The sequence below is a fragment of the Zootermopsis nevadensis genome, unplaced genomic scaffold (genome assembly GCF_977971745.1).
Source record: "Zootermopsis nevadensis isolate Lab colony 2312 unplaced genomic scaffold, Znev_1.0 Znev_ptg000010l, whole genome shotgun sequence".
Taxonomy (NCBI): Eukaryota; Metazoa; Arthropoda; class Insecta; order Blattodea; family Termopsidae; genus Zootermopsis; species Zootermopsis nevadensis.
The window spans coordinates 6,094,454-6,118,569 of NW_028259142.1; the positions used below are offsets into that span (position 1 = coordinate 6,094,454).

General features: G+C 36.4%; 2 protein-coding genes across 3 annotated transcripts in view; one reads left to right on the forward strand and one right to left on the reverse strand.

The window, feature by feature from the left end:
• LOC110835981 (folliculin-interacting protein 2) overlaps nucleotides 1-24,116 on the forward strand; it is a 490,121-nt gene that overhangs the window by 14,834 nt on the left and 451,171 nt on the right. The gene's annotated exons all lie outside the window — the stretch shown is intronic.
• Nucleotides 771-14,770, reverse strand: LOC110838416 (endocuticle structural glycoprotein SgAbd-8-like). The gene is made up of 3 exons (XM_022081582.2): nucleotides 14,689-14,770; nucleotides 5,610-5,740; nucleotides 771-1,992 (listed from the first exon to the last, which is right to left on the reverse strand). The coding sequence occupies exons 1-3, from the start codon at nucleotides 14,695-14,697 to the stop codon at nucleotides 1,683-1,685; spliced, it is 450 nt and encodes a 149-aa protein (XP_021937274.1). The 5' UTR covers nucleotides 14,698-14,770; the 3' UTR covers nucleotides 771-1,682.

Sequence of the window (24,116 nt, forward strand, 5' to 3'; positions counted from 1 at the left end):
AGTGAGATCGTTCACACAGTCAAAGAGTTCATTAAGCGAGTTATCTGCAGTTTCTTAATTACTGGGTACTGTCTACTCCGGTCTTCTGGGTTGTGACAACATGTACACATACTTGTAGGTAGATACCATCGTTTCGGGGGGGGGGGGACATACTGTCTCCATCTTCAAGGATGAATATGATTAGTGTAAGATTTCTCCGCAGCGTTATTTACCTTTAACTTCGCACGGCGTTACAGCCCAGAAGACCAACACTGACGTCTTGACTGCTATAAATACCACGCATTTGTTACTGATTTATAAATATTTTCAGGAAATTATTAAATGAATCTGTATTAAATCTAGGCTGTATTTATATCTGGGGTCCGCAGTGGCCGTGTGGTCTGAGGCGTGGGCCTTGTGCCGCTTAGTCGCAGGGACCGTGGGTTCGAATCCCACTCAAGCCATGGATGTTTGTCCGCGTTTTACTGTGTTGTGCTGTCCTGCGTACAGGTAGAGGCCTTGCGACGGGCCGATCCCTCGTCCAAGGAGTCCTACCGAATGTCTATAGATCAAGCCAACGAAAAAGTTTGGACCCGCAGTGCTCAGGCACTTGAAGAACGGGTCTTTCTCAGTATCCCAGTAAGTATTTATATCTTAGTATGTTTAATTCAGACGTTACATTTGATAATGCAAGAATACGAACATGGAATGGTTTACACGGATAAATTTCAGAGTTGTGCGTCGTCGTTCGCAACTGTTTCTTTGTGATCTTTGTAAAAATGGACTAGTAATTTGCAGTACAGTCGCTTATTTTGTGTCAAAATAGTTATTTTATTATATAGTAAATTCATATAATATAGCTTGTATAAACATATAAACAATACAGACACTATGTACGTAGTTAAAAATTAAAGCATCAACACAAAACTTTTACCATGATACGGGAATAAATTGAATGTTAATATTGCCCACTCCTTCCGCGGGCAACCGCTCAGGCGAAAAGTATGGTGTTTATTTCTAACCTTAACGCTTAAAATCTAAAAGAATAATCTCACTCTGTATTAAATTTGCTGTTATAGCATATCCTATAGATGTTTCGTTTTTATCATGTATCAGAAGTACATTTAAAACAATACCAGCGAGAGGAACTCAGGCCTCGAACAGAAATGTATGTCTGTGCGTGTGTGTATTTATTGTCATGAAAATTGTAACAATGATACATATTATTTTTTAAGCAATACGCAAACTATGTCGGATTGATTGTGAAATTATGAAAGAATGTAAAACTATCTGCAGATGCGTGTACGATGAGGTATCACCGAAGTTACAATTTATGCCATAGAATTTCCTCACAATCCTTACATTTTTTCAACAGATAATTAAGAATAGGAAGCTCTTTTCTTAAATACCAAACTTGAAGCTGTATGTGTACTTTACCTAAAGAAATTAACATTCTTCTGAAAAGTTTATATTATGACAAACTAGTCATAATGCATGAAAAGTGTTGAAAATAAATAACTACGGTATGCCACATTTGGACGACAGTTGTATGATGGGTGTTGCAACGCAGTGAGATGAACATTGTTGCTTTGATGTTTGTAAAGTGCAACTAACAGTACCCAACTATGAGACTGTCCTTGTTATTTTAGTTTTCCAGTGTCTGCACAGTCAAGTCACGATGTGCATTTTATAACTGAGGCAGCTCAGTATTGTCGACCGGGCTTCGAACCAGGTTGAGAATCACTGTAGGCTCCAGCTTCGTTCTCTTCAGGATGGGCGGCGATGTATTCCAGTGCCCTCTGGATGGCCTCGGGGATTGGGGGTGGTGTCGGCAGATGAGCGCCTTGCGGAACAAAGCCGTTCTCGTCGGCCGTGTACGTGAGGCTGATACGAGTGCCATCTGGAGCCGTGTACTGGTACCCGCCTTGAGCAAATTGCGTCTCTTGTTCTGGATTTCCAAGGTTCTTCACGTAACCTTCTTCCTGAGCCTGTATCTCGTTGGCTGTCTCGTAGCTGCAACATTATTATTATGAAAATTAATATGAAATTTATTATCGATATCAGATATCGATAACGATATCGAATCGTTTTATCAGTCGAAGCCTTTCTATACTCCTCAGCAACGTTATTAAATTGAGTCAAATATTGTATTCATTTCTGTTTTAAATTGTCTTAACTTGATAAAAATTACAATAACTTGTGTTTGTTTATTGTTATTTGCTTAATGATATAATTTATTCTAAAATATTCATATTGATTCTGTGTAACACAACTCTCAATGTAATTCAGAGGTTTCTTTCTTCCTAACAGTGAACTTAAACGTCACTCTGAAATTTTTGCAAAGATTTTAAGGTTTATCATCTCTTAAATACGTGACGCGTCATCATTGAATATTTTTCAGGGACATTTAATATTGATTGATTACTATAGACTAACATTCCCAATTAATATTATCACAGTTTACTTGAACCATAGCAGTATTATTTTCCTTCAAGCTACTGTTTCATTTTTCATTATTTTTAACATATAATTTCGTCCCAAAAACAATGAACGTATCTATGTTATACCTTTTTATAAACTAAAACGCAAATAATAAATGTAGAACATTCGGAAACAATTTAAAGATAATTGTGCTTCGTTACACCTCATAGGACATAACCTAACTGATGACTTAATGTTTCTTTGAAACCTGAATGGCTGTGTGGCGTCTAGCTTAAACGGATTGTCTGAGACGGTGACGTTGATGGTAAGATACGTCTACAGTAATCGGTGTATTGATGTCTGTTTTTGGAGTGTTTGAAGTATCGCGTATCTGCGTAAAAATTGTTGGCTGATATTTAATAATTGTACTCTATTTTTCGTTTCAATAGACTAATGACTTGAAATTATTTCTTTACCTTTAATAATATTAAATAATTCCACGGAACAGGGGCCTTCTTGAGAAGATTCATTTCCTAAACAGAAGAGCTCGCCACCGACACCTATTTTAAGCAGATCAATATACTTCGATCCTATTTCCCTAACATGAATTTTAATACTATTGTCCCATCTACAACTCGAATTTACAATTTGTCTCTTCCCTTCAGGTCTTCCTACCGACATTTGATAAGCATTTCTCATTTCACACGCATGCTACATGCCCCTGTCCATGTAATCCTCTTTGATTTGATTTTTGTGCTGATATCTGATGACTGCCCTGCTTTAGCTCAGACAGTCAGTTGCCATCTCACCGTTCGAGCTCAGGGTCTCTCCCACGGTTTGCCATTTAGGAACTGTGGGACAGTGAGGCACTGGGGCAGGTTCATTATATCCGTGTCTTTTGGTATCCCTGTGACCCTTTTCAATGATGCTCAAAATTCAGGTATCATCTGGGAGATGGACAGTGGTTCCGTTGGCTGCCGCAGCTCCAAAGCGACAAAGAAACAATGCGTACTTGATGAGTAGCATCTACGTTATGAAGCTCTTAATTTTCTCCAGCCTTCTGTCACTTCATCCATCTTACAACAAAATATTTCACTTAGCGATCTCTTTTCAAATATCAACAGTCTCTTTTCTTACCTTCATTTGAGATACCGAATTTAACACCCATACGAAACAGGTTTAAACAAATATTAGGAACTTTGACGTCATCGAATGAAAAATAATTATTCATACGTAATACCTCTAGCATTTCATTTTAAAACTCTGTTTAACGGCTATGAAATAACAAAGGTGATTTGAATATAGAAACGCAAGTAATGGATCTTTCCTATTACTGAACTGTGCCTTTGATCTATGTTGTTTACAGCACTTTATGTGTAGTTTTTCTTTGTGATTTGTCATGCGCGTTAAAATCTCATGGACACGACTGTTGTGTAGTTTTCAACTTACGCAATGCGAGTACCTTTAATTACACGACAGACCTCGAAATATGAGCGCCTGAATGACGTCAGAAACATGTCTGAGTTTGTGTTCTTGTGCTGAAATATTTCGCAGTTACAATTCATAAATATATTTTATATTTGTCATTCCTTAAACCACAGTCAACGTTTTTGAACAGCAAATATTGTTCATCTACTTTTCAAAGCACTGAAAATTAATGTGCAAGGCAGGTTCTTGCCGAATATATAAATTCCTGAGTCGAACTTTTTTTCCAGATTCTTCGCGGTTAGTCGTTCATAATCAATCGTGTAGTTTATTCCGATCCGCATATACACGTTTTCTTGATTGCTACAGTTAATGTAATACCCTATGAAAAGCGTAACCACAGGAAACATTGAAATTAAACCCTCAACATTCCCCTGAATGAAATGAGAGACATTCTGTGCTATGCGGTTTACCCCGTAGTAACCAGATGCCACTACTACAAGCAAAGAAACCGGTTTTGCGTTGCAGATGCTCGTTGGCTGTTTGACCTCGGGGCGAATGAAGAAGGGCAGGTTCGTTCAGTCACGGCACTTGAGATGCGACGCACCGCGGAGCACTTCCAGTGTCCCCCCCTCCCCCGCCATCATCTGCTAATTGCCTTATCTCAGCAACCATTATCTCGCCAAAGGGGGAGAAGGCCACAAAATAAAAATAAATGACTTGGAGGGCAGTACATGCAAAAGTGTGCTAACAGGCATTTGGCTCACACTCACTATACATTTTACATTTGGAGACAATAAAAGGATAATTAAACAAAGTAATTGTGTAGTTCTGTAGATAAAATGACCTCCAGATTTTTTTAAGAGACTGTATTGAGTAACTAACAGCATGATGCAGGGTCTTTCTACAACAGTTGTTGGTTACTCAGCCGGGCAAGAAATTTCTTTCTTTTATGGAAAGATTACAGTCATTAACATATTCACACTGACCTGCCTTTGGACTCTGTCATATTCTTATTTCCCTTCTATCTACTTCTAGGTCATCAACCAGGTCTTCTCCCTTCAGATTTATTATCCAAGTTCTCTATGCATACTATATATCACGTTTATACCATTCTCTTTGTTTTAATCACCACATTAATGTTGGAGAAATTTGCAAATTATGGAGGTTTAGACACAGCTGGAGCTCATTCGTTCGATGTTCGCAGTATCAGATCCGAAAAATGGGTCAATACTTACGTGAATTCTGTCTGCAGTAATAGAATTTTAAGAACAGTAAATCTACTATAAGTACAAGGAAATAACTGTAACTTGATGGATCAGTCGCCCAGTTAGTCAATAAAATTTCCCTCCATTTATGGAACATAGAGTTTCATTATCATGTTTACAAGAATCCGCTTCATAACCCAGTGGAACATTTCGTAACATACTGTCCTTTTTCAGCGACGAGTTGGTAGTCCCCGCTCAAAGCCCCAGGTGAAGGTACATCCCATGCCTTCTGCCCTCAACTTCGCTACATATCTGGGAACCGTTTTCTCACTCCACAGTGCTAGATAATCCGAAGACAGAATTGCTTACCACAACAAACGTATAATATGTACAAAATAAACGTTCCATTCCGCGCTTAATGCGTTGAAATAGTCTGTGAAGAACGAATAAATTAACTTATGTGGTAGACCACGTTTACAATGAAATTAAATGGTATGACAAGAGTATTATAATCGAGAACTATCGGTAAGTTACTTCGAAGAAACATCGACAATGCAGAATTCAGAATGTCGTTACCTCCATTTGTAAGATCCATCGAAGTTCACGCCTTCATTGTTGTAAGAAATAATTGGAATCGGTGTCGTGTTGCTCACTTGAGGCCTGGCAAGGCTGACGGCGGCCAGACCAAGCACAGCTACAACTGCGATCTGTAGGAGAAATAATACACTTGCTAAAATCTGTATGTAGGATTTGAATTTTGGACACGGTCTCTTAACTACTGGTATTATTTAAACCTTTTCAGCGGTCACAAATAATTTTAATAAGAGCTGTATTCACTCCACATATTTTGCCTTTGCATTTCTTTCAGTTTATGTCCAGTAAAATCTATAATTTTTCATTAGCCCCAAACACCAAATGTCATAGCCACACAAAACAAACGGTTACTATGTGGTGAAACGTAATTTTGCCTATAGAATTTTGTTTTAAAATGGACGTGAAGAACGTAATATAGGCCCAACATTTTTATCTCACTCATCACGATGTTGACATTTTTAGATTTCAAGGGGATGAAAGTATGAATTATGTTCTTAGTTGCAACTCCCTGTAGTATTTTTATAGATACCAATGCAAGAGATATTTACATGAAACTTTGGTAATCACTTACGAAACTACACAGTGTGACAATTTATATTTAATCATTGTTGTAAATAGATACGAAAATTTACCTAAATTATATATTGTTATGAATTACCTGCAGGTCCATCCATTCTATATGCATGTGCATGTATTAAACAGAGACGTAGGAATATTCACTGAAGCTTAATCTCATGGAATTTCGATGTTAGACAAACAGATGATTTTCTTTACGCAATTTCTTATTCGCAATTTGCAGTAAGAAGTGGCCCTCAGCGCTGTCTCTATTCGAATATACACAAAATAATTCCACTTTTGATGAATATATTTTAGTAAAATTTGGCGTTTGGAGTAGTTGATTAAAAATTTAAACCAAAATGAAAGTTTATTGTAAATTTGACGACATGGACGTCTCGTGTATGCCAATTATTGGATGTATTTTTGGACATAAACACGACTAAAAAGGCTTCTCTTTGCAATACACAAATATTTCAGACGTATTTTTTTACGTAACATATTACTCAAAATTATTTCCTTAAATTTTTTTATAATAATATCAGATAATAAAAGAAAACTTGCTAACATCACTGTTTTCATGTACTCATACATTTGTCACCTTCATTTGTAGACGTAATACGTTCACAGACTAATGCCCACGAATACATGTAAACGCAATAATTAATTATTTATATATTGAAGGGGTATTCAACCTACGGCCTGCAGGTTTAAAGCGGGCCTCGGAAACTCTTTATATGATCCCTTTAACGTATCAGTAAATAATTTCAAACAGGACCGATTCCAGGGCTAGATAAATCGGTGCTAACACCTCAGACGCCGCAAATCCGTATGAATTATTATCGTAACTAAATTTAATTTTCTTTGCTTTTGGACAGAACTGTGACTGTTCCTTGTCAGACAGAAATATCATTCTACTCAATATTTGTATGTTCCCTGTTCTTAGGCGGAGAGTCCTTCAACCTCAAATAGCAAGTATGTTCGTTTCTTTAATATTTGTTACTTTTTGTTACCTGTAGTTTAAAAAACCTGGGATAAATTAAACAAGGACATAATTTAAAATGTCTTTATAAAAACGCTCATAGCTTACTCTGAATGTGAGGTTTTTGAAGATCAGTGAGAAGAAAAATATTTTTTGGGTTTCTGTGGAATGGGAACGTTTTGTGTTTAAATTGTAGTGAAAGTGTTTTGGCCTTGAGAAGACACTAAATTTCTAAGCACAGAAAAATGCAGAAAATTTGTTGTTTTATGATAAGAGAAGTAGTGGCTGCTTCAGAAAATTGGTTGAGTCACAGCAGAAAATCGTCAGAAAAAAATCCGTTGATAATTTCGGCGCATTGCGGCAAATTATCGAATTGATAATTTGTTGGCTGCAGAAGGAAAATCTCTTTCCGATGGGGAATTCGTTGTAAAAATATTTTAAATTAATAATGCAAGAAACTTTACGCAAAAATAAAGTGTTTTAATACTATAAGTTCGTCCCGTTCAATGACTACGTGACGATTTGAAGATAATTAGTTGTGACTTATTCAACCTAAAAACAATATTTTCTTTAGCACCAAATGAGAGTAGCGACACATGGGGTGCTTTTCGATTATTAGTTGTCATTCAAGGGGAAGAATAATTGTTCAGGTAGTCGAAGAACTAGCAGTTTTGAAAGTTTTGATGACAAAAGAGAAAGATGTTTTCCGAGTGCGTGAGAAATAACGTAGTAACCTGAATATCGCTGGACATAACTAAAGGCGTAATAAGAGACAGGGATCCAAGGTTTAAATATAATTGGAATTATATATCAGCCACCACGAATATTGCTTAAATACAGAAGTTCAAGATCAACAGGTCATCGTTTGTGGTATGTTTGGTTTTGTAGAAGCTTTTGAAATGAAAATGAAATTGTGTCGGTAACAGAAGGAAAATGTTAACCTCTGTAATATTTTTCTTACTGTGATTTTCTTTGTTAGTTTGTATCGATAAATGTTCTATTTCCAAATGTATGTGTTAGATAAATGATCGATTTCTTGGCTGATAAACGTAAAATTAGACTCGATTAAATTCGATTATTTTCGTATCCTTGCAATTATACATTTCTTTGAAAGCCCATTCTCCATTGAAGTCAGTGATGCTAAAAGAGAAACTACAAACTGAATTCATTTAACTTCAATATGTGTCAGTCTGCTTAGTAGTTTCAACTACCAGTCTTTAATGAGGTTAACGTTTATGCTTATTTGCAGGTATCTCGGTTCGCTGTTTTCATATATTAGCTCGAAACTTTACAAGCGTATTCAGGAGAACACACACAGTGTTTTAACGAAAAGGAACGAACAAATCGAAGCTCCATTCAAGAATAATCGATGTGCACTTGCATGGCGTGATGCGAATTGGAGTTAAAAACCGGAACCAAATGTTAATTATCTTGTTGAGCAAAGGCAGCTATTTTATTGTAATGTTTAGTTTGAGTTGACATTTGAATGCTCCGGCTGTCGTAGCACATTAAATACGCATTAGATTGGACAGTTTTGTAATTAACTTCCTGCAACATGGCAGTTCAATACATTTTGCAAAGTTTCCAAGTCACTGACACTTTGAAGAAGAATACAATTGTGCCACCTCACTATTTTGAGTATCCGTAACGTGAGTATGATTGAATGCGGAAAATGAAGTTACTAGTTTAGAACAACCTTCAATAACAACGTCCGTGTCAAATTTTATTAAAATCCGCCCAGACACTTTTGACTCAATAAATATCTAAGGATGGTGACGTCATTACTAGGAATGGTGTCTGAATAACGCAGTCATTTCTCGTAGAAGATAATGGAACCCAGGAGTGACTCAACCTCACATTTCAATAATATGAGTTGGGACTAGCCTCAAATGGCACAAGGTCCATACCAAATTTCATAAAAATTCAATGAGCGTTCTTGAATTTTTGTGGCAGAACATGTAGGAGCAACGGTAGATGGCAGTACAATTTTTATATTAACGCCAGTATTTGTCAGCATGATTCCTGTTGAAAAACGCGAAAGAAGGTTCACAATATGTTTTTCACATATGATAGAGCATAAGGAAACCTAAATATGAACGACTGCTTCATTCGAAAGCTGTAATAGCAAAAGAAATATTAAAATATTTCTTACATATTTTCTCTGTAAATCTTTACGATTTTAAAATAATGGCTATTGTACTGCTCAGTTATACCGCCAAAATATTTCATCGTAAAAACTTTTAATTAGTTCTGTCTTTTAAATAAACAAATTTATGTTGAAAAGTCTGAAAGTTTGTGACGGTGCGTTGTTGAAGAAAATTGTTTTCTGGACATTATCCGTTGTCCAAGATTAAATAAAACCAATAAAAACCAGGACGTTTCGAAGATGGGGGTCTATCTCCGTCTTCAGGTAAAACCTACTCTGTTGGGCCCAATAGAGCTAATCCCTAACTCCGGACATAGCAGAAGTGGAAATCATTGTATATAAACTGAGCAGGACGTCACATTTGTGGGAGTTAAGGAAAGAAACATTCTACGAAAATTACACAACATGGGTAGGAGCTTGTACGTATGACCAAGGTAACATGGTGCCCAAAGTCTAACAAAGTGAAACACCATATGAATGAAAAAAATTATAAATGTTGGAGAAAAATTAGAAACAAATAAGGAAAAAATTGAAGACCAAGTAGAAAATACGTAGTCTAACAATCGAAGTGCCAAAAGGCTCAAGAAGACAACGACTCTCAAGGATGCAAAAGCTTTGATTTGATTTAATCTTAGACGATGGATAATGTCCAGGAAACAATTTGCTTTATGTTGAAGAGCTCACTTCAACAAATTCCGAACAGAGAGATTGAAATGATCGTAAGTTATTTCAGGACGCGTTACTAACTACGAAGGTTACTTACAAAGAATCGATTATGTTGTTATTATTTAGTAAAGCACCGCGGAAGTACTGAATTGGTTGAAAAACGACTAGATATTTCTTAGAAATCGATCTAGGCGTTGTTAAAGTAAGAAGATTGCAGATTCACGAAGTAGCACAGAAACAACGTAACTTGCTCACGACCAAGCAATTTAACTTTGAATGTCTTCGTAGATAATCTGCAGAGACTTTGAGATGATTTAAAATAGGAAAATAAAGTTTCCCGGAAAAGATTTAACTCTGTGCAAATATGAGTAACGTAGGCACGAGAATCTGTTCCATGATTCAACCAAGAAACTTTACCAGGGAGATAATTACAGTGGTGTTTGAACTCTTCAGGAAGCCATGTTTATGGGTAGGGAATATTTCTTAGTTTTAAAATAATTTACTGATGTGATCTGCTTCGAAACATGTTTTTTATTTCGGCAGCTGACAGAAATTCATTCCTTAAACACACCATTAAATTTTGATGATTCTCGAATGTTAGTATACGAACTCTGATGACGACTAATTAATGTCACTTCGTATTAGTATTTCAAAATTGTTTAAGACGAGTACCAGTTTTAGTAGTTGTGACTTCTCTTTAAGACTGAGTGAGATCTTAGTAAACTACTGACTGTCATCTTTGTTCTTGTCATGTCCGGTACGACTCCAGGGCCGAACAATTCTGTTTCAAAATACCTCCACTGGCGGGGTTCTGGAAATGGCTTCAGTCATCCACATTGTCTCAGAGTTTGGACTGAAGAATCAGACAGCAAGATTTTGAAAACTTAATATCCAACATTTGTCTAGCACGTAGAATGTCATCTCAACAAATTACTGTGGTGATTACGTAGAATGATTTTGACACTTTGCTGTTCCTATCAGACCGTTTCGTTCTAGTTGAAGAATTGAAAATAAATTTTAATCTGTTTTGGGGGGAAATAATCTAAAAATTTGAACGATAGACACGGTTTGATGATTAAAATGTAATGTGATATGTAATATTTACCACCTTTCTTTATTGTAAGAAACGAGAACATAGTCTCGAATTTATTTACGATGTTCAATGTTTATAAATGAATTTCCATGAAGCTTGATAACAGAATTTGCGAAGATAAAATTTTAACTTTTTATCATTTGGAACCATCATTGCTAGAATATAGAAGCGTCGCTTCAGTCTGTGGCAGTAACATACTTAACCACTCTGAACTACTTTTGACTAAGCTTAATTCATGAGGTAGAAAATTGCGCAGGCGGTCAGAATTATCTTAGGATGGATAATGAATCCTTCGAAAGTGTTACATATTTCAAATATTTTGGAACAATAACAAATCAATATGATACTCATGCGGAAGTTAGGAGGAGATTAAATTCTGGAAATGCTTGCTACTTCTCAGTTCAAAATATTTTGTCTTCCCGTCTGATTTCTAAGAACCTGAAAATTAAAGTATACAAAACAATAATTTTGCCCTTTTGTTTTGTATGGGTGCGAAACATGGTCTCCCACTCAGAGGGAGGAACACAGATTGCAGGTGTTTGAGAATAGGGTGTTGAGGAGGATATTTGGGCCTAAGAGAGAAGACGATGGGACATGGAGAAAACTGCATAATGACGAACTTAAAAATCTGTACTCCTCCCCAAATATTGTCAGGGTGATTATGTCGAGAAGAATGAGATGGGCGGGTCACGCAGCGCGCATGGATGGGACAAGAGGTGTGCACCGGGTACAGGTTGGGAAACCTGAGGGGAAGAGACAGCTGGGGAGACCTAGACGTAAATGGGAGGATAATGTAGGTGTACACAGACTCGGAGATCAGAAAAGAGCAGGGAAGGAGCATGGATGGAATAATCGCAGATAGTTTTATCATTTCCTGAAATTAGATAGGAGAAACTTAGTAAAATGCGAGAGTGTGTCTCCGGTTGGTTAAACTGTTTTATAAACAAATTTCGTATCACGCTTAATACGATATTGAATATACGTACGCAAAAGCCAAAACGACTAGGCTACAATTAATATTATGGCTGGCGTACAAATCTATAGGAATTCCATAAAATTTAAATCGTGTTCCTTATATTAATAGATTCAAGGGTATAATATTTCTTGTCAGTTAATTCGTGAAACGAATTAAATCTCCTCACATTCACTAATCACTGGGTAAATATTTAGTGATATTTAAAGAAATGATATTTGATATGTGTTAAACTACAAAATTGTCTGTTTGTTTGAAGTAAGTTTGCAAAAATCTGTAATTAATTTTCTTTTAAGATTTTTCAGTATAGTGAAATTCGTCATTAGTAAAGGACGCTGAAACATTTTCCGCATTTTATTTTGGTAGCGTCTAAAATTTTAAATTTACTTTTTAATGTTTTTACAGTGCATTCTGAAATATTTACCTTCATATATTTGTAATATAAATGCTCACAGTTAACAAAGATCATTTTTGGTTACTTATCTTTATTCACCGTTAAGTGCAGACTATTCGTATAAATGCAATTTGGAATATTACATGAATATTTAGGCACGCGTTGGTAGGAATACAGTTTGTAAACCGTGCAAATCATAACATTCTGAACCCAGTTATTTTTTTCATTTTATCACTCCGGACTGCTCTCATAACTAAACAATATCCGCGTGATATTCTAAACCGGTGGGTATAATAATCGTAAATCTGAAACCATGTATTTTAATATTTTCTTTCTAATCGATCGTTAGGAAGGTGATTTAGGTATCCAACATTTCTCTCATATCATATATCGAAGTATCCACGTAAGTAAACCTTACAATATCTGTCGTGAGTAATCAGTACAGTTCACAGTATGAAGTTGTTTTACCGAGATTCCTTTTACAGTTTTATTCTCATATACGCTTTAGTCTTGCGACAGACTGCACTCCTAATTTATATTCAGATAACTTAAATTCTTATTCTTATATTGCTTGAGGAATTTTGTATTAGTAATCAGTCCTTAAGCAGACAATGACTTTTCTTTCAGAATTATTTCTAAGAAGAAGATTAAAAAAACATTGGTAATATTGTAACATTTTCATTGTATTGTTGGCAACACGGCTGTACCTCAAGGTGATACGGATATATGTTGCGTGAGTGGTCCAGATGTTCGTTTATGCCAAATTAGATTGTTGTAAAAACGATTGTTCCAATAGAGTTTTGCACAAAAGAAACATACAACAGTGCACTAAGTCTGAAGCAATAAAAGGGGCAGAGACCCATCGAGAATTGGCTACCAAATGTTCACATCTATGACCTATATACGAGTTGATATGAATGTTTAAAATAAGCCGAACCATTACTGCTGATGCAGACAGGTAAGAACATCCACAAATGAACGGAACATTAAGCGTGATCAAGTAATGATTTTTGGAAATTTCAGATTGATTACTACAGAAATTGTTGCAGTATTGGGCATTATTTTTTCATGTCCTTGGTGCAGATTACTAGTGCAGCAACCGTCTTTACGCCGTCCTCAATCGGCAAAATGTATTACAACTGAACCACACTCGCAGCACGCCACTGTCTGACCTTGAGACACAATATGACCAGGCTTCAGCAGTGTTTCCAGTTACACAATGGAAATATTCCTATATTGCTTTAAAGTTTTTAATTTTCCTCGTAATTTGTCAAATATAACAGCCAGACACAGTGCCATGCTTCGGAACGTGTCCCGAACGTGTTAAATTGCACACAGTGAATAGTAATGTATATCCCCCAGGAAATTATTTAACATAAAGGAAATTGCACTTCTGAAACAGGCGTAACCAGTTATTTTACGCACATCGCTCATAAACACGATGTATAACCAATGATCAGTGCCCTATGCCCTATAATAGTATATCGATTTTTGGTTTTGCATTTTGTATTTCAGATTTTTCTTCTTTTGACCACAGTTTTTAGTTCAATATTCGGAAATAAAACTATGCAATAGTTTCATGAGTTCACAATGACCGAAAATTATTTAATGCCTTAAATTAAACAGTAATACGTAAGTACAATAGTCTAAGTTAAAAGATGCAAATAAATTAATTTTTCATTTATTTATGAAGAAAACGTCTGGAAGTTAAAAAGTTGAATCTGTATTTGTTTAGAGTAGTCAGAAAGATCTGTTTCTTACAGATTTTTAAGAGAATCCAGACGATAAATTAGTGTGTGTGCCAAACAACTGCGTGGCTCAAATTCGTCTCGTCAGAGAGGCGAAATTCTAACTTAAAATAATTTGCGTTCCACATCTATGAACAATGCCTTAACTACCGTCCTAACTAACTACATAATTAACTCCATGGAGCAAAGCCCTTCTTGAGAAGTCAAAAATATTTCATGTTTTATTCATGCGTGCTACATGCCTCTACAAGTTAAGATAGTCTCCATTTCTGACGTTAGATAAAGTTTAAAGTTCAAAGTAAAGAACATTTCCGTGTCCGTCTTAGAGTCTTCATTTAGAGGGTCAAAATTTAAGCAGCTTTGAAAATTTACAATTAATAGATACAAAATATCAATGATTCACCGCAAACATTAAAGTACATCTTACGAATAACAGCAACTATCCCTACCAAATTAAACTTTTTAGTCTCTTAATATCCCAGTAGAGAGCTCTGTTGTACGCACCATGTTCATGTTGATGGCGTTGATAACGTTGCACTGTGAGAACTGATATCATCCCAGAGCCTGATGGGATATTTATACAATAGCCGGTCCCCTACTTGCTGCCGTGTTACAACGCAAGAGGGGGCGAGAAAAAAAATGTAGGAGGGAATAATCAGAAGAAGGAGTGGGGGTAGAGCCCTTTCTCTGATGGGAATTAAATGGTACGTACGTCCTACACGAACATTTTAACTTTCTTTTCTTCTTTCACAGTCAGTTGTGATGTATGTTACAAGTGCTTCCTCTCCGCATTGTAAAATAGTCAACTTTGGAATGACTTGAGATGTGTTATGTACGATGATTCGTAACTGAGTATATGAGATTATCAGAGATCTCACGAGATTACTGAGGATTTTAAGCAATTCATCCTACTGGCTACATAGCACGAAGACATTAGAACAGACAATATGAGCAAACAGATCCATCACATAGTGAGACTGTGTTCGAAGCCCAGCATTTATTGTGAAATTTGTATTGAAATAGAATATTTTTTATATATATTCTCGGTTGGCCATCCTTTATCTTTATTTTTAATTTCTTATCCACGTAAAATAACGACTAATATTTTTTTAAGAATTTAAAAGTTACCAATAGGCCTACCTTTCAACACTTATGAACGCAATTTGTTAGACGGTTTCATCCATAGAGACCTTTTAACTTTAAAGACAAGAGATTTTAAAAATCTTTACACTGCCACCTGGTTTCTATCAATGTCACCATCACAACAACGGCGGTTTGTGTAAGATATACTGTAAACACGTGGGACCAGAGAAGAATACTTTCTTCTACTAGTATTAAAATTTGAACACTTTTATCAAAATTAATGTGTTCGTAACATAGCTTTTTTTTCCAGGTGAAAGGTTGTTAGCCTTACACCCAACCCCCAACCTGGAGTATCAGGGGCTAGAAGTAAATTCAGAAAAAACTAAGTACATGTTAGTATCTCGTCAGCAGACAGACGGGCAGAATTGTCTTAGGGTAGCTAATAAGTCCTTTGAAAGGGTTACAAAGTTCAAATATCTGGGAACAACAATAACAAATGAAAATGACACTCATGAGGAAGTTAGGAGGAGATTAAATTCCGGAAATGCTTGCTACTTCTCAGTTCAAAATATTTTGTCTTCCCGTCTGATTTCTAAGAACCTGAAAATTAAAGTATACAAAACAATAATTTTGCCTGTTGTTTTGTATGGGTGTTAAACATGGTCTCTCACTCTGATGGAGGAACACAGATTTCAGGTGTTTGAGAACAGGGTGTTGAGGGGGATATTTGGGCCTAGGACAGAGGACGATGGGGCGTGGAGGAAACTACATAATGACGAACTTAAAAATCTGTACTGCTCCCCCAGTATTGTCAGGGTGATTAAGTCGAGAAGAATGAGATGGACGGGGCATGTAGCGCACATGGATGGGACAAGAGGCGTGCACCGGGTATTGGTTGGGAAGCCTGAGGGGAAGAGACTGCTGGGGAGACCTAGACGTAGATGGGAGGATAATCTCAGGCGGGATCTATGGGAGATAGGAGTTGAAGGAAACTGGATTTTGTTGGCCCAGGACAGGGTCCGGTGGAGGGCTTTGGTTAATTCGGTGATGAACCTTCGGGTTCGGTAAGCGATCTAGTTAGTTAGTTAGTTTATCAAAATTAATGAGTACCACTTTTTATGTGGCCCTATTAAGGCCCCTTGCGTGTTTCTACTTCCTGGAAATGATCTAAATATGTGTCAGTACCGGTGGTACTGCATCGTATTAACAACATCTATATTGTAGCCCACAGACCTTTCTGATTAAATATTGAGGTAATGCAGATAAATCTATAAATTAAGTACGAAACGAGTAGGCATATGATGAAAAGTTGCAGATCTCACTAAGAGACTTCACGCGCACTTCTCCTTTTTACCAGAACGTGAAACCGTCGTTTTTTGAAACTACCAAAACGTCGACAGTGAAGCTGAGTGTTAATTTAAGATTTTCCTACATCTTGTGATATAAGGCAGTAACTGCTTTAGAACTGTTTCTCATAACCTGCAAATCATTTAGTAGACGTAACTGTGATGTATGTGCGGTATGCTTACATAATTTTGCTTCGAAAACTGAATAGAAAGAGATAATTGGGAGAACCTAATAATTGATGTAGTCATATTAGAATAGATGATAGAGATATATATTTAGAAGAAATGAACAAGGTTGATTTTGATCAGGAAAGAGAATGGCGAAATAAACATGGCCGCAAGTTTTTATTTCATAGCAAATAATTTCTCAATTAGCGGTCCACTGCTGAATGTTTTATTTTTAATTAAAATGTTGTGCATGCAATTTATAACGCTAATTGTTTTTTCGAACATTACAGAACAATTTACTTTATATATCCTCAAGTATTCAAAAAAGTAAAGCAGACATTTCTTAGTGTCTTTAAGATTCTTATCTTACACATTATGTTTCTTAGATGTTGTACGTAAATCTCTTTTTAGCAGTTAAGTATCTTCTGTCACACTTTGTCCTACTCAGATAACACTGCTTAACGTTATAAAATTGTAAAATCGAACTCAGGACACTCCTGGTCGAGTATTCCTGATCATACCACACAAATGACAGAAGAAAATATTCGTTAAATAAGTCATAAATAAATGTGACAAACTGTGTCGTGCTAAATTACTCTTGAAGTTCATATAAAAAAGCTGTTATAACCGTACTCATTACTGTGGAGACCGATTCTTTATTTATTTATTGTAAGTAAGGATGATAGATTGCTCTGAAAGAAAGTGTACAGTTTGGACTGGAAGGTTGGAAAAGAAATATCCATTATAATACCAGAAAATAGGTAGAAGTGTTATTAGAATAAATGTCTTAGCAGTGGTGCAATATTGTTGTGATTAATATGGGCACAAAACCTGAATCAAAGTCACTGAAGCATACAACTGATTTGAAGTGAAATCTCCAATTAACTTCACGAACTAAAGTTAAATGTTGAGTGGCAATGCGATACGTTGTAAACATCAATTATTTTCCTCTTTTCTGGGAATGTGAGATTGTTGTGACCTATCCTGGATACGCTTGTCATGGTTTACAGAATTATCGAATATTTACATCCGAAGCTAACTACTTACTTTTGATATATTTTACCGCAGAAGGAAATTGTTCCAACAGAACACGTAAAAATACTCGTCAGTCAGTTTAACATCATACCAAATTTCATGTGACTGATTAGTATAGACTTAAGGCAGTTCTTATTGTCATAACTAATTCCACATAAAATATATCTAATTGTGAAACTAATAGTCCATCCACTAGCCATGACATTCTCTGTATTTATATAGAACTTGAAGGTTTACTGCCGTGTTTACAGGAGCCCGCCACTTGTCTCTCATACCACATCTCTGCAGGCACACACAAACACATATCCCTATATAAAACACTTCTTTTATTTCAGTTACAGTGATTTTATAAATGTCCTTACATATAAGAATGTCTTGCCGCAGATCACTTTGGTAGAGACGTAACATTTCAACTTACAATGTTTTCGTAGCTACTCTTAAAACTACGTTTCTGGGCTGTGTTCAATATAAAGTAAGTGCAGATTGTGTTAAATATATTGTCTTGTATATATTACGTATTTGAATCTGGGTAGATTTTGAAAAAAATACACACGGAGAGACAGTATTTTTATTGAAACAATTACCTAAAGTAACAACTGTGCAGACTTTTCATCTATGTTTCTACACCAGCTGAAAGAACATAACGAATAGCCAACAAACTATATGTAGGCCTGTTTTTACCTAGAAAGCATTTTAATTAAAATAAAATAAAACACGACGTACAAATGGCGGTGACATAGCTTGTACCAATTCTATCAGTATGTCCTGTGTACAGGAAGAGGCCTTGCGACGGGCCGATCCCTCGTCCAAGGAGTCCTACCGAATGTCTATAGATAAGCCAACGAAACGTTGGGACCCGCAGTGCTCAGGCACTTGAAGAACGGGTCGTTCCCAGTATCCCAGTATCTATCAATATATTTAATGTCGTTTAAAATAAAGAATCTCTGCTCAAATGGGGTACTTATTTTATCGTTCTTGAACAGCCAAAAAAACAGTTTAATCACTTCCTGTTTCAGGGAGAAACATGTCCAAACGTAACGAGTACTTCATATTCTACGAACACAGTTTGTCTCGGACACTGCGCTGTCCTACTTGGGACGTACGCATTCCCACTGTCGGTTAGCCTCGAACATATTTCAGTTACTTGACGGAAATGTTGTGACATCTTAATGTAGGTCATGAACGCAACCGAACCACTCTTAATAGAAATACAATCACTTCTATTACCGTGTGTCGTCCGTAACCTTTCTGCGAGAGAAAACGATGCCAAATTTCGTTTATAAAATAAACCATGTTGTTCGCGTGTATTCCAACTCCAAGAATGTTTAATTTAGTTACGATTTCAGTAAGAGAACATAGGTGTTCACACATTGGTTCAGAGACGGCACTTGTAACAAATCTACTGTCTAAGCAGCACTCTTATATTCGTGTTTATTGTTTATTTAACGACGCTTTCCGTAGTTCAGATTATATAGCATCAAATGAGAGGATGGTAGTGAATGTTGAATTAGAATGTGACCTAATTAAGTATTATCTCGGAATTTGCCTGGACGGACTGAGGAAAATCAGAAAGAATTCTAACCAATTGACTACTAAGTACCAGCCCTATAAAATTTTGAATATTTCTAATACCCAAACATGCCATTGGCCACTGACCCAATATTTGCAATGTCCACACCAAAATTGTGGATTGCCTGTTTTTGTTTCTGTCAAGCTAATTTACAGCCCATTTACCCTTTCATAGTTCTGTTTCGATATTTAATGACAATGGGAATTATACTCAGAATTCTTGCACAAGTTGAGAAATATGTAAATTCAGCAATAATGTAAAAATTATAGTAAAAATACACAGCCAATACGTAAAATGATGATAACAATACATTAGCCGGGAAGTGAAATTAAAGCTGTCCTTGGGTTTAATTAATCACCACGTCATGAAGACGTAGGACAAAGTGGAGGTATAGTAATTTTACGAGAAGCATCAGTTTGTTGGCTCTACATACGGAATATTAAATTTGTAACACAGTCCTATTTGCAATAGTATTTTTTAAGTTCTGGTGACATCAATATAACAAGATCCAGGAGCTGCTTTTAGTGTTTATAACGTTACATGTTAATACTGTCCGGCGCCTGACCTGTATTCGGTTGCAAAAGTTTCGTGTCTCGAAATTTTATTACCAGTCGATATGTTGTCTTATCCTTTCTTTTATACCAGCATAAGTATTACCAAATGCTTCACGAACAGCAGCAAATGATTTCAGTGAGAAGTTATGTTCGAGAATGAATTCACATTCTGATCATGAATACACCGTGTTTGCACCTGAACAACATTTGCGCATCTGGCGTGAGCAGCGACCTATCAACCAGGCTGACCATGACTCAGAGGGGAGATCGTGAGATTATTTATTGCACAGGGTAAACTTGCTTCTGGTTTAATTCTGAACCGAAGTGCGTTTTAAATGGTACACTCTGTAGAATATAACACTGCAGTGTATAAAGTGTGTTCAGGTGGTACCCGGTTCGAATATCTGTTGGAACCCGTCATAAGTGACGGTTTTCGTCATTCGTTCCAGTAAAATTATGGGATTATATTGAAGTCTTTTGTTACGTCGTACGTTCGAACAGCGTTACTAACGTAATATAAAAACTCAATGCGAAATGTGGAAATTTTGTTCTGATAGACAAAATTATAAAATTTCTAAATAAATAAACTAACCTGTTTGTGTTGTATCCTTAGCGTAGACAGACAATGTCATTGCTATGATACTAGGTTTGAATCACTTTACGTTCTGATTACTCATATAAGAGAACATCGTCTTTACACATGTCCACATGTCTTACATGTGTAATTAACTTTTTACCTAATTTTCGCTTCTAGCAGAGTTTGAAAGTCACGTAGCTCGGTGTAAAGTATGCATTGACAAGCGCTTTCGTTGTTACATTCATGAGACAGGCCGCAACCTTCCTGTTGCGAACAGCTTTAAAGAAGTTTTCTTTAATTGTCTAATACGTGAATGTCTTCGCGGCTTAGGGCCTACGTGTGTAAGACGTAATGGCGGAACCTTTTGTGAAGGAACCGACCACTGACGCAGTCTCCAAAGCTTTCACTGTAGTTGTCTTTACCAAAATTTGTTATGGTATATGTTGCAACCGATAGGTCAACAGTGTCGATTGTCTGAGAGATCCTCGAGTTATTTAATGATGCTTTTTCAAATAAATAACTGCTAATGAAATGGGGAGAGGAGTATGAATGTTGAGTAGTTCAGGAATTAGGTAACGTGTCCGGATCAAATTTCAAAACATTACTGACGTAGAAATGCTAAGGGAAATCGTCGTCACAGTGTCTATGTGCAACTGTCGACACCCTTTCTGGGTTCGGTTCCTGAATTTTAAGTGTGATTAACTTGCAATTTTTAATTTATGTTCAACGGTTGGAGTTTCTATGGAAGGCCGTATAGTTCTATTCAATTTGAAGGACTTGAATTACATTACGGTAAAGATTTCTAAGAAACGATTGAATTCGTGATTCCCGCCTAAACGTTCCGTCCTCTTACCTTAGAAAATTCACGCATTCATCATTAAATTTCAGAATGTTTTGTGTTATCTTCGTTCTGAAAGAATAAATCAGGATATGTTCGTATGGCACAGGAATTCTGTCGGTTTTGGTCTGTTGCTGATTCCAGATCCTCAACTTGTGAATGATTTCTTATAGGAAGTGTAAATAGTTCTGGAAGACTTTTTTATCCGTCAGTACATGACCTTTTTGACCACAAATAATTGATTAGATTTGTCTGGGATCAATGACCTCAACTTGGGCGGCTTGAATCTGTATGATTTTCATGTAAGATTGCATGTCCGTCTGTCTGCCTGGTTGGGTGTTACCCGCTTCGGATTCCTGATCCAGACATTTGGCGCGTGCAGAAATGTACGTAGCCACGATGTACGGTGTCGGTTATTGCTATCACAGTTCAACCAAAACTGGAAGTTTCAGACAATTTTATTAAAACCGCCATTATCGAATTTCATGAAAAGATACGGTTAAGATAAGACAGAGAAAATATTGGTGTAGATATGATAATGAATCGAAATTAGTACAAATGTTAATCCAAATTTACCCTTCAACGTTTATAATTGCATCATACAACTAATATCCATCGATCTCCTAACAAAATAATGTGTGGTGTCTCTGTGCTATTAGGGATAGGAACCACTAACCTTACGAATGATATGCATTGATTTCGTCTCGCCATAGGTGATTGTAGAACACAAATTTTGTTAAACTTTCCCACATGAAAGAATTAACAGCCCGATTCATCCATCAGGACAGAATACTGAAAAATAATGCTTATAGATTTTTCCATATGAGTAGAATGAAACTATAAAATCATGCTTCTTATCTGTGCGCTGACTAGTTTAAAATATATTAGGGAAGGTGTGATTAAATCCAGCAACACCATCAGAACAAGGGGACACATGTGGTCCTACTTCCAGGTCGATAATGTAACTCGCCACATTGCCTGTTTCAGTCTTATATAGTTCTAGAGAGTGGTGTCGACTGGTGTAAGGGCACTGATACAACGCATTAATATCATATTTGATTTGAAGTTTCACGAAAACGAACATTAATAAACTGATGTCTCTTGGTTGAAAATCGACGTTTCGGAGAAAAGCTCCGTCCCCATGATCAGGATCTGATGTATCAAGTAGGATAAACTTGGTTAGTATGTACTATGTATGTGGTAAGGTCTGAAGGATCTGTTATATCAAACCCTGATGATGGGGACAGTGTTGGTTCCTGAAACGTCGATTTTCAGCCAATTAGTTGGCTAAAAGCCTGAGAAGATTGCATTAACGTTATTATCATTTTCCATGGCGTTAAGATTGACAACCAAAAATTTGAAAGCCAAAAAATATTCTAGTATTAAAATTTCGCTCTTCAAGAATAAGTAACTACTTACGTGGATCAAAATTATTTTAAAGAATCTCTTAGGCGATTAGCTAGTGTCGGTATTCCCCACTTATTATGGAACCAAAATGATCACTGTAATGTTCACAAGGGACCACTACTAATCCCTGTCATCAAACTGGTGATTAATAATTTTATTGTTATGTAAGAATGCATGAATGTAATTAGGTATCCTAGCGGACATGCAAACATCAATATTAATCTCATACAACTTGTATTACGTCATCACTCATTATTCCAAACAGCATGACTGCAGCTTAAAATGAAATCAAGGGTTTTTAATGCGCCAGTGAGTTTTGTGCGGCACACATAGCCCTACAGTTGGTACTATTGAGTCACTCGCATGATGATAGAACAGCTACCGATTAATATTTTTGTTATTTTAAGTGAATAATAATCAAGAATAACAGGTCAGGAAATTTGTTAAAGAAGATAACAGAGTATTTTGCGAGCCTCTTTGCCTAATATTTATGATATATTTTTATTATATTGTCCACGACAGGCCTCGAGTCGATAACGGTTAATTCGACTCTAGGTCTTGAAATGCTGAAAGCTCCTTTATACCCGCTGGTTCTGATTCCGATTCCAGACAGACAACACCAAGATGAAAATAAACTAGAACTTTGGCACATCTTTTGGTTTATAAGGAAAGGAAGGGAAAGTACGACAGTGTTTTACTATGATCAGAAACTTTCCTAATCGAAATTTGTCATCTATTTTTTATTGGAAAATTATACTTTTCCATTATATTCGCGAAATGATGGAGATGGAGTAGTTATTATCCTAGTCTTTTACTGCAACTTTCTACCAGATTTTGGCTACAGGAAAACAGGTCGTCATGACCAACCAGTGAGTTGAAGGCTTACTCCCGGCGCTAGATAAACTTTATTAGAATGACGAATGAATCTGCCAATGGGAAGGTTGCTCAAAATTCGAAGTTTTGAACCAAGTTGTCGTCAACGCCCTGTGTGAGATTGGGGGCGTGGACTCAAGGTACTTCGGCTTCGATCTTCGGAAGCTGAAGACGTTTGTCTGCAGCTTCTAATCTAAAGTTCTTTGTTCTAGCCAGACAGAATAACTTAGTTGTAGATACATTTGTGCTTAAAAAGTAATTTCAGTACACTATTAGTAATAATTTTACAGTTCCAAAATAAATTCACGATTTGGATAGAATAAAATTACTTAAATTCAAGACGTGATCATAGCTTTGAACTTCGTGTTTATGAAATCAGCACCGATAATAAACAACGTTGGAACAACTCCAGTTTCTTCTTCTTTGTCATCGACACGCGACTCCACACTGTCATCTAGAAAGACCACGAAAACTATCAAAC

Excerpts from the sequence above, each read along its gene's own strand:
- LOC110838416 (XM_022081582.2), bottom strand. Across the intron at positions 1,993-5,609 it reads GATGGATCTTACAAATGGAG|CTACGAGACAGCCAACGAGA; the intron begins GTAACGACATTC and ends ATAATGTTGCAG.